This window comes from Candoia aspera, chromosome 3, assembly GCF_035149785.1.
Source record: "Candoia aspera isolate rCanAsp1 chromosome 3, rCanAsp1.hap2, whole genome shotgun sequence".
NCBI classification, from domain to species: domain Eukaryota; kingdom Metazoa; phylum Chordata; class Lepidosauria; order Squamata; family Boidae; genus Candoia; species Candoia aspera.
In genome coordinates this window covers 60,421,430-60,433,254 of record NC_086155.1, presented here as the reverse complement: position 1 = coordinate 60,433,254, position 11,825 = coordinate 60,421,430, and the positions used below count along the sequence as shown (strand labels likewise).

General features: G+C 35.5%; 1 protein-coding gene across 1 annotated transcript; it reads right to left on the bottom strand.

Annotated features, from left to right (window-relative positions):
- Window positions 1-556: 556 nt before the first annotated feature.
- CMPK1 (cytidine/uridine monophosphate kinase 1) lies at window positions 557-11,730 on the bottom strand. The gene is made up of 6 exons (XM_063297898.1): window positions 11,419-11,730; window positions 7,003-7,149; window positions 4,906-5,058; window positions 3,837-3,913; window positions 3,649-3,745; window positions 557-1,836 (listed from the first exon to the last, which is right to left on the bottom strand). Exons 1-6 carry the CDS (start codon window positions 11,602-11,604, stop codon window positions 1,795-1,797), a joined length of 702 nt encoding a protein of 233 aa, XP_063153968.1. The 5' UTR covers window positions 11,605-11,730; the 3' UTR covers window positions 557-1,794.
- Between the last annotated feature and the right edge of the window lie 95 nt (window positions 11,731-11,825).

Sequence of the window (11,825 nt, the reverse complement as noted above, 5' to 3'; positions counted from 1 at the left end):
CTATATGGCTACCATACAGGAAAAGGGGTGATTTCTCTCCCTGGAAACTATTTTAGTGTATTTTACAGGGCCATGAGTTTTTATTTTTAGGTTTTCTAGGTAAACAAAGCAATGGATCACTGAACAACTCAACCCACAGTTTTTGCTCAAGGCACGAATGACCAGATTCAAATTATCCTACTTCAGACACATTATGCAAAGACCCAGCTCTCTGGAGAAGGCTCTAATGCTGGGAAAGGTGGAAGGAAAGAGAAGAAGAGGACGACCAGCAGCAAGGTGGGTGGACTCAGTTATGTGGCAATGAATGCACCATTGGGAGACCTGAAAAAACAAATTAGGGATAGATGGAGAAAGTCTATTAATGTGGTCACTAGCAGTTGAAAACAACTTGATGGTCCATAATCAATCAGTCAGTCAATCAATCAATTTCTAGGTATTACTCAATGGACATTTTAAGGAAAAAAATGTCCCCCCAAAATATTTAGTTCTGTGTCTTATGCACAAATGTTAAACTTTAAAGATATAATCACAACAAATGTGGAAACAGAAAAAAACGTATGTTTTATATCCAATTATTTATTTAAAATGTATTTCTCCTACTAATATGGCATTAAATTTAAACACATATATTGAATTAAAAAATAAAAGGTATCATTTACATTGGTCAAATTATATCAAAAGTATAATTGAACAAAATCTTCAAGTTATGCAGAATTATCAGGATAAACAGTCATAAGAATATTTCCCCCAGCCAATCCCAAACACTTCAATTTACAGAATAAATAAGCAATTTTGTTACAAAATTTCTCATCATTTACCATGCAACGAAATAAGTGACAGAAGAATGTTGATGTAATAGCTGCCCCCAAAAGTCAGACTGCAAAATTCTACTTTGTCTTTGAGTATCACAAATACTCAATGCCTATATAACTGGTAAACACACATGCAAATAAATGGCACCTACATAATCTGAAAATTGTCCTAAACACACCTAAACACACTGGTTTGCAGTAGCCCATCTCAGACAGTCACATGCACACCCCACTGAAATAATAAGATTTCAAATACCTGTGTCTCACTGTGATCTGTATGAACAGTTTGCATCAAACCCAACCCAAGTGTTGGGTTTGGGGCTATTTATTAGTCCCTATGATCCTCATATTGCAGCACCCCAATCTGTTCGGCAAATGAGTCACTCCCCAAACACATAGGCAGTTCCCATTCTGTGGGTTGAATGACCCCTTTTCAGAGGTCTTAAGCTACTTCGTAATTCTTTTTCTTTTCCTAGCAATCATTGAAGCAAAAAGTTTGAAATCAGAAAGCTATGTTTCAACTGAAACTACCTTATTGAAAACAGCAAGTATGTATTTTTTAAGCAGTACAAAATAAAACTTCCTCATACAACTTCCTATATTTGGTACAAAACTGTCAAGAAACTAAATGGGCCCTCTCATTCATATTTACAATTTCAGTTTGTGGGACTCTAAAAAACAACATGGCTTTTGGCAATAAGGAAAAAAGCATGCTTTCCAGAAATAATATGTTTACTATTTGATTAGTAGTTTTGTTCTAAAATTAAGATACTTTCCTAACTTCAAGTCAGTTTCAATGTCGACCTTTTAACAAGCCACTTCCAAGTCTTATTTTAAATGCTGTTTGAAATAATTTTTAAAACTATTTTAAACACACAAATGTTTTAAAAGGCATATTTCATTACTATTATAAAACAGACTATAGTAGCAGCTCTTAAAGCAAGATATTCAAGCATTTTTAAAAGAGTGTTCAAGGAAAGAACTAGCCTTCTTTTTCAAAGATGTTCACCACTTTTCCAAAAACCTGAAAGAGATATTACAAAACAGTATTTGTATATAATACCAGTAAGATCACGCAATACATTCTGAAAAATGAGAAGCATACAGCGAGTTTAGAAGTGATTCTGGAATTCAATTCTTAGATTCTTCTAATCACTCTGGACATTAGACTTTGTCTTCTTTTATGCAGTGGACTGGCAGAACACCCAGCATAAGATAACTGGGGACAACTTTCAGAGCAAACTTTAGAGCAATGTTGGGTTCAGTCTGGAAGTCCCATCCCAACTTGTTCAAATAAGGAGAAATTGACTGTGGATGTTATACTTTATTTATTTATTTACTATCCCTTTAGTTTTTTTTATAAACGACTCAAGGCAGCGAACATACCTAATACTCCTTCCTCCTCCTCCTATTTTCCCCCCAACATCAACCCTGTGAGGTGGTTTGGGCTGAGAGAGAAAGCGACTGGCCCAAGGTCACCCAGCTGGCTTGCAGGCCTAAGGTGGGACTAAAACTCTCAGTATATTGTACAATGGCTGAAGAAATGCATTTTATGAGGTGTTTATTAAAATAAATTAATGGCATTTTATTGGCACCTCTGATGTCAACAAAACAACTGGCACACAACTTCCAGAGCAGTTTTGTATTTTTTTTAAAAAGCCTTTTCTTTTAAAAAAAAAACATCATTAGGGTGAAGGATAGACATCTTATAGAAGTGTGTTTTTCATTTACCATGTTTTTGTAAGTCAGTAACAGAAACTCTCTGGTCAGATTACAAAAATACATATACATTGCAATGTTTCTAAAACATGTTAAAAACTAGAAAAGCAGACAACAGCAGCAGACAAACACCACTAGTGTGCTTAAGATAGCCAGTTGGGTGTAGTGGTTAAAGGAATCCGGAGACCATGAATTCTAGTCCTGCCTTAGACACAAAGCCAGCTGGGCGGCCTTGAGCGAGTCACTCTCTCTCCACCCTAGAAAGCAGGCAGCGGAAAACCACTTCTGAAAATGTTGCCAAGAAAACTGCATGGACTTGATCAAGACTGACTCAAAAACATACAAAAATGTGCGCTTTAACATTTTCAAAAAGATCTAAACATGGGTGAAACAAAACTTACTGGTAAATTAGCCCTTTATTCACCAGTATAGGTATCTATCAATCACTTAGAGACAGACTCTGTCTTCACCCTTATTGTCTTCTCTACTAATAATTTGTTGACAATTCTGGATTTGCTGTTGTAAAAAGCTGTGAGTTTGGAATCAGACTGTGTGAATGATTTCTGACTGATAGTTACTGAGTAGCATACCAAAGTTCTTTGATTAGGTATCAGGAGCAATGTGTCCTTTTCCTGTATAGCACCCTTTATAGTGAGCCCAGCATTTTCAGTAGTGGTGGTGAATTCCACACATCTGGGGGCTACCCGGGTTGGGGAACATACTATACATACTATTACTCTTTTGCCATATTTGTGTGCTTAATGAGGATTTCAACACCTGTGTTTTATATCAAAACACACTTTCTGCTGCTTTGATGAAAAAATGATGGTTCCCACTAAGAATAAATTATCCTGAGCATGTATGAAAGCCTCAAGAAATAATTCTTTGCTTTATTGTACAATATAACATACTGAATTTTCAATGTTATGCCATTTTAAATCAATGATCTTGAAACAGAATATATTATTTGACTAATATCTTTTTAAGACTGACACAAAATTAACTGGATTTTCCTTCGAATACAAGAGAAGCAGATATTTGAAATATACGAAACTTCAGGAGCAATTATATGTAAAACATTAAGCAATTTAATCCCAAGCGTTTCTTTGCAACTTACTTCATCAACAGATTTGGAGGCATCCACTTTCCTAACTTTGCCCATTTTCTCATAGAGGTCTATTATGGGCTTAGTAGACTCTAGATACGTATGAATTCTAAGGTTAAAAACAAATAAAATAAGAAGAAATAATTTAATTGAAAAACATCAGAAAACCAAAACAGTAAAATTCTGTATGCACATTGTACCTTTTCTCCAAACTGTCCCTGTTGTCATCACTTCTGCCACTGCTCTTTCCTCTTTCAAGACAACGATTAATACATACCTTTTTAAAAAATGAAAAATAGAAATTAAAAGTTCTACATTAAACATTTTACATGCAGAAACTTAAATCTGATGTATATAAGTATATATGACTCATTGCCTAATGGTTTAGACAGACTATTTATCCTATCTGTCTCCTTTAAAAACTTTCACTGAGATAAAAACTGAGGCATTATCTGTTTTTTTTTAAGTGATGTGTATTTACTTTGGACAAAGCCAAACCAAACCTGTTTGGAGCTTCAAACCTTCACTGAAACAGTATGAGCTGAGTTATCTCCTCTCAAAGCTTTCGTGTATTTTGAATGATATAGTCAGATAGTTTGCAGTAAATAAATATGGACATACTCATCATAAATAGAAATGCCAATTGGAAAGAAGGAGAAAGACAAAATGCATACACAAATAACGAATCTTGTTTTGTGATTTAAGCTTGTCTGAGAGAGATGAACTGGGTATCTTGGTTTGTGAACCACATATCAAACTGCCTCTGGTTTGTTTATTAATTCTTCCAGGGAGAAGAGTAAAAATGAGCAAATTGTCTGCATATACCAGCTGGAAGCTCATTTACAGACAGCCAGGAGTGAATTATGTGCAAGTGTGGTCATTATACATATGTAAGATTCAGACAAAGAATAAAGGAAATTGCAAAGAATGAAATGAAGCAATCAAAGCAAAAGGTGAAATGGAATGTTACTACAAACATTGATTTCTTTTTGCCTGAACACCACAGTATTTCAAATCTAGCAAAGACTTCTTTAAACTATTGTTTGATGCAAAAAGACAGTATCTCCCAGCTTTTACAACTCAGATCTGGTACAGTAATTACTCCAGGACAAAGTATTTTCCAGCTTGCCAAGCAATTACATAGACATCCTGGGGGAAAATATCAAGACATTTAAATATTAACTAACTTAAATCCTGATATACAAAATGTAGGAGAGAAACCTAATAGTCTTTATTTGTTCTGTATAAGAGGAAATGTATTAGTATTACCTCATTATCACAGTCAAAAAAGAGAACAAAAGATACATCCACTTTTCCATCCATTGTTTTATTCCAGCCCTGAAGATTATCTTCATTTCTGGGAAATCCATCAATTAGGAATTTATTCCTCTGTGAGTTAACTGCCATAGTTTCATCCATAGCCTACACAGCAACAGCTCAGATTAAAACATGACAGGAGACAATCATGTATGCAATCAATAAAACCATTATAATTAAAAACCTTATGTTGTTTTTGACACAGCTATATAAAATACAATGTTCTTGCAGTTATAATGTTTTCATATCATCTGAACATCTATATATATACTGGAACCTGTGAAAAAAAACTGTACACATTTCTATTATTTAACCACAGTCAAAAGAATCGGAAGAGTCTGTTCATAAACTATCACACCGAGGTGAAATACCCCACTTGGCACTGCACCCAGTGTCACATGAACAGACTTCTTCTCAGATAACAGATCGTGTGTTCATTCAGTTCCGTTCATCCATGCCCCTGTGTAGGTCCTAACTCTTCTCAAGAGGGTTTGGGAAGTGCATGGGAGGAAGGGAGAATCCATTTCACTGTGGACAATGTGACATCAACAGACTGTCATATTTGGATTCAGTCTTTTCTATTTCATTATTACTATAACAAATGGAGAGAGGTAGAAATAGAAAAAAGTTTAGAACCAGTTTTAGTGTTTTAAAAGGAGGCAACTTGAGTTCAGAACCAATGATCTGCAGCAGGTAGTTACTAACATTAGCCTTCTGTTCATATTTAAATTAATTCTTTTTCATCAGAGGGTCAAGGAGGACTTTTGATCAAATTGGTTTAATTTCCTTCAAGTGTTTTGTTAACTATATACACTTCCAAGCATTTTTTCCCTTTTCAAAATTGTATACTGTGTACACTGTATTTGTTAATTTAAGCTATTTGCTTTGACTATACTTGAACAATATAAAATCCAAATTATCATCGTCATCATCATCTGGGATGGGTTTTTTAAGTAGTGATATTAATTTAAAAAACAGTTCAGCGCCTCTGACTAATATTATATTTTAGTTCAATTCCATGGTGCAGCTTCAATTCATACAGTTTTTCAAAGATCTGGAGGTCTCTGATTCACCCTGACAGGGAAATGAACAAATGGCTACAAGTTGTGTGGGTTTGGGGCTTGTTCTGGTCAAACTGAATGTGGATAGGTAATTAGCTACTTCTGGGGCAGCTGAATCATATTGGCCAAGTTTCCAAAGATTTAGAAAATGTTGTGGGGTGAGGTCAAATATGGTTTCCAAATCTGGGTGGCAAAAACCTGGACAACCAATATAGGGCAATAAAGGGATAACACTGTGATGCATTTGTGGCTGTCCATACTTTCTAAGTCCAGATCTGGTAGTCCTAGACTTAAAAAGATGCCATTCTCTGCCACTCTCTGAGGAACTTTGTTGACTATGATGAACAGTACAGAAATGTATCTTTGCATATTCCCAGAAAAAAAATCAGTCAAGAAGTACAGGGATTAAGGAGCTATGTTGAATTGCAAACAAAATTTTGAATATATTTTTTTATGCTCAGTTACCACCAAAGCCGTTGAAGTACAAAACCTATTCAACAGTTTCTGACATATTACTTTACTATCTCTCTCAAACGTATTGTTGATTATGTCTTTATTTGGTTAGAAGATAAACCTGTCCCTGACAAAACTACAGCCTCCTCTGCCTCCTCTATGGTTTGGCATTTTCTTTATTTGAAGAACTTGGGAAGATTCAAAGGAACATCAACTGAGTTTACAAAACTTAGCAGGCTTCAGGTCCACTTTAGGTCAAATTATATCAGAGAAGGTGCACATGTCACTGAAGTAGACTGCTTCAACCCAAAATTTTGTCTTTATCATAAAAACAGATGTAGCACATACCTAATGAAATTATTTTGAATTATCTGTTCATGGCTCTATCTATGCTCATAAAAAGAAAAGCATGATTTCATGAAAAGTGTAATCCATCTGCCATATATGTTACTTTACTAATAAAAATCAAATTAAAGTACATAAAATACCTTAATATTTTGTTCAAGATTTATATGGGAAATTGGATGAAACTTACTCTCTTTAACAAACTGATTGTTATCTCAACAGGTACTATCTTGCCATCCTTAATATAATTTTCAATAAGTTCTCCATACTGAGAGCCTGGTCTTTTTCTCTCATCTCGAAGGAGGTCACCTGCAGAAAGGTGGGTGTAACCATATTTCTAAAGGAAAGAAACAAAATTTAAGTTAAATCCACATAAAGTGTTGATTAAGTAAGTGTAACTCTAACTACCTTTACCTGATATTAAAAATGTCCTGGCTGTTCCCTCAGATATTTGGGCCAGAAAGCTAAGTGAGCTCTGCTGATTGGTTTTATTACTGTTCTTCTCAGTTACAGGTTGGGAATGATTTCTTTGACCTCAGACATCTGTTATCTGGATAGCTGATTTAATTTTACTGCTTGGTTTTAACTTTTGTATGCCACCCAGATTCATTTCTATGAGATGGGTGGCCATATAAATTATATGAATAAATCAATCACTGTGAACAACCAACAGCATGTCAGTGTTTTTGTTCATGCTTCATATCAATGTTACAATGTTCGTACTAGTACTGTCATTGCCAGGTTGCTCACATCTGATGTTTAAACCTCTTCCATTTTCTTCTTAACTTATATGTAATAATAATAGTAATAGTAATAGTAATAATATATTAAACTTGTATGCCGCCCAACTCTCAATGACTCTGGGTGCCTCGCAACAATCAAAGAAATTACAATAAGATCAATAAAACATACAAGATAAAAAGATGGCAAGCATGATGTTTGCCATTTTTTCAACTCTTTCAAATAATAAAAAAAACATTTTGAAGAACATTATCAGAGGTACAGGAACAGAAGAAACACAGTCCAGAGTTAACACCATGAGAGTTCAGGTGTTTTTAATTTATATATTTTAAGTGAGAAAAGAATAGAAGTAGACTGGGTTTATAACATAGCTTTCCAGTGATTAGCAGGTCAGGCAGACATCCCTCCTCTCTCAATCATTTTTAAAATAACAAAATGTTTTCTCCTATCAAAACAGGATGCTGAAACTGAGCAAAGTAGATCTGGAAAAACAGTTGTAGATTTGTGAGAGAAAGAAAGCAAGGTCTGTTTCAGTACTAAAAAGAAACTCCAGAATAGAGTAGATTAAGTCATTTCTTTGCTCAGTTTTATCCCACATTCCATAATCATTATTTTGTGCCTGGCCCTGATCGATGGATCAAAAAACCATGCAAAAAAAAACAAAACTAAGGTTTGTTCTAACAAAAAAAGCACGCAGGACAATTGTTTATTTATAATATTACAGTAGGAAATCCATAAATGGTCAAATACTTTAAAAATATAATGTAAATTAATAAAACATCATTGGACAACTGAATCACTGGGGAAAAAACCTAAATTACTCCAAAACAAATCCAGCTCCAGAATTATCTGAATGGCTAATGAGAGAGAGAGAGACAGAGAGAGAGAAAGATTGCAATTCTATGAACATGCATATAAAGTAACTTTGAATGTATTGACACTCTTCTTCCAAATACCATGTATAAGATTATGCTATTATTTTACTTATGTATTTGTTTAATTAGATTTAGGCACTTCCTGACTCCAAAATGACTCTGGGCAGCTCACAATATGAAATAAACAAGATTAAAAAAATACATTATAAATAAATAAGATGACCTCCTTCCAATCAATACATGGTTTATACTCACTTATTTGTATAACTATTATCTTTTACTCTCAAACTGGAATTTTAGAGCTTGACTAGCACAAAGACTGAATATTTTACCAACAAACGAGATAATGAATAATTCGGTTATATTTCTATTCCACTGAAAGTGAATTTAAAACAAGCTTATGCCAATATAGGAAAATATATTCTCCTAAATGATTAGAAAACGTATGCAGCTTGATAACTGCAAGATTTTGCAATGATTTTGTTAAGATAATAGACAAAAATAATCCTTGCTGAATGTTCACAGCCTTATCATATTTTATGTTTAACATTTAAGTACAAATGTTACTTACAGAGGATATAAAATAAATCCAAAGCTTTCATAAACTATTCTGAGAATACTTACACTAGCATGCAGTATTTCAACCTTCAGCTGAAGATTATGTTTGAAAACATTTTGGGTAGAACATAATTTTTTTTTAAAAGGGGGGGGTATGTCATTGCCATAACTTACTCTTTTTAAAACAATCATATTAAAATAAATAATTCTGAACTTTTGCTTTGTAATTAAAGCAAAGAACTTACATATTTAATATATATGTGTGTGTACATGTATATATATCGTCATAAGCTATTTTATCTCAAATGAATGATTTATTAGCTATGTGGCAGCACCTAGCTAATCCAACATCAAGGCAGTGCTAAAGCACACCTATTCTGCTACCAAGACAATTGCACAAGCATGTCCATGATGTCACTGAATGCTGCGCTCAAATTGGAGACTTTAACTTAATTATTGCTAGTGCTTTCTTTGAGGAAAAGTAAAGCAGTGCAAATGATATTGCTGTGTTAAGCGCAAAATAAGTCTATCATTGGCCCTGAATGGCAAAGTCCTGCCTGGGAGAATACTTTGGAGAAAGCTGAATTATATTCTCGTCTTTATAAAACAAGCCTTTCCTACTCCCTCCATCCATACTCATTGTGAAAAAATATTCAATTCAATATGTTTTATTACAGCCAGTGACTTAACTTTTGTACAGCTTCATAACCAAAGTTTCAAGATTCAAAGAAAAATAGGAAAAAAAAATAAGAGAAGGAAATAAACTAAAATCCAATACAAGTGCAAATACTAAAAGGCTAAGACAACAAAAACAACCCTGAAAGGCTTAAAGCTGAATTACTAAATTACCAGATGAGTAAAATCCTAGAAAACTAAAATATGAATGTACTAAAATGCTACTCTACCAAAATACTATAACAGTACATAATGTTAGACCAGTGTCAGAGATCCATGATATTGCTTCAGATAATGGAAGAAACCAATATAAAGTTAAATAAAAGGGAGGACCACAGATTTTTAAAATCTTCCTACACTTTGTAAGAAGGCACCATATTAATAGGATATGGCACCATGTTCTTTTTTACCATGGTGCCATAATCTGCCAAGAAATATTAAAACGGAGAGCTACAGCTATTGTGATATGACTCATTTTTATTTCCCAGATTTTATCTTAATATGTTGCACTCATAACTATATGTCTGATAATGCTATAAACACATTTTACTTTTCTAGTCAGGTTTTTTATAATATAAATGATGCAGTCTATTGTTTAACTTTTATAAAGCAAAGCAATGTAAAACATAAGAAACTGTTTAAAAACCCTGAAAGCCAGCCCAGAATGGTTCCTGGCTCCACCCATTTTAAAAGAATGGTGTTGATATGCTACACAAAGCCTACTGCAACCCTCAAGATGATGGAAGACATATACTCCTGGTCTAGGTACATCAAGGCTTTGAAGCTAATCTTGCATTTTGCATCATACTATGCTTTTTATTATTTAACAATTTGTAGAAAAATCTCAATTGGCTGCATTTACGTCACAAAGCCAAAAGCCATTCCATTATTTGATTTATATGTTGTGCTTCCTCTAACTCAAGGCAGCATGCATAGAAGTCCCTCCTCCAATTTTTTTCCACAACGAGCTTCAGAGGTAGGTTCAGCTGAGAGTAATTGGCCCAAAATCACCCACTAAGTTCCTCTAATGGAAGGTGGACTTTATGGCTTAAAGCAATGTGTGAATGAATCCAGCCTTGCTATATCTCTTGCAGCAATCATCAAAGACCTTTTCCCAAGCTTCTTTCAAATTATGTAGATGATACAAAGCATTGGGCCTTTCCTGAAGCTATGCCACCTTCATACCTCCAACAGTCCAGGAAATATTTCTTTCCCTTTTAGTTGAAATGTATTCAGTTATTTATTTACAAAATAACATTTGTTGACTACCTCAATCCCAAAGGATCTTACCCTATGTACGAATTAAAGGCTATTTTCATGTGCCTTAGAAAACATTCAGATTTTCTTAGCTATTTGTCTATAATCTTCGGGTTTCAAACTTTAATCTAGGTAAAACTATCAGTCCAAATTTCCCCAAAAGCGGAGTCTTCTCTGTGTGTTGGATTATATTTCCTGTGTAATCACCAAGCCATAACGGGCATTGACTGATCTCCTGTGAATTGTAGTCTAACAGGTCTGGAACACCCGGTTGTAGCAGCGTAGCTGAACCCGCCAGATCCGGCACCAAATCAGTTGGAATACTCTGAGAATCTTCCAGACCGCAAGCCATTAAGAACTTCAGTCCCCATCATTCTTTGCGCTCCGCCTATGCAACTCGCCGGCACCCTTAAGGTACACCGCTTGCTAGAAACTGTAGTTCCGTCCCGGCAGCAAGGAACAGAAATGCAGGAAAAGCGAAATGCTGTCACGTCCCTTACCTCCACAATGCGGGCACACTGGGTTCCCTTTCCGGCACCAGGGCCGCCGAGAACGAATACAACCACCGGCTTCATGAGGAGCAGCAAGCGAGGTGAAAGGGATGAAGCAGCCGCAAAAGTGTGGAGGCGAAAAATCGGAGCGGTTACACGACCAGCAGTTGCCCAGAAGAGGCAGTGACAAAACATACGCCGCAGAAAAGAGAAAGGGAAATGAGGAAAAGAATCCGGCCACGACTAGTTAGCCGCCGACTCCTCCGGCTGAGGTGGCTTGTGAAGTGTCACCAGGAAGCGAAAGCGCTTCCGGGTTCCCGCCCTCCCCGTCGCGGCTCTCGTTAATGCGGGAGGGAGAGAGGGCAGGAGAAAGGCCTGGCGGGGGTGGACCCGGATTGGCGGTCGGAAGGCAGGCG

Excerpts from the sequence above, each read along its gene's own strand:
- CMPK1 (XM_063297898.1), bottom strand. The coding sequence starts at position 11,604 with ATGTTTTGTCACTGCCTCTTCTGGGCAACTGCTGGTCGTGTAACCGCT. Across the intron at positions 7,150-11,418 it reads AGTGTGCCCGCATTGTGGAG|AAATATGGTTACACCCACCT; the intron begins GTAAGGGACGTG and ends TCTTTCCTTTAG. Across the intron at positions 3,746-3,836 it reads AGGGACAGTTTGGAGAAAAG|AATTCATACGTATCTAGAGT; the intron begins GTACAATGTGCA and ends TTTTAACCTTAG.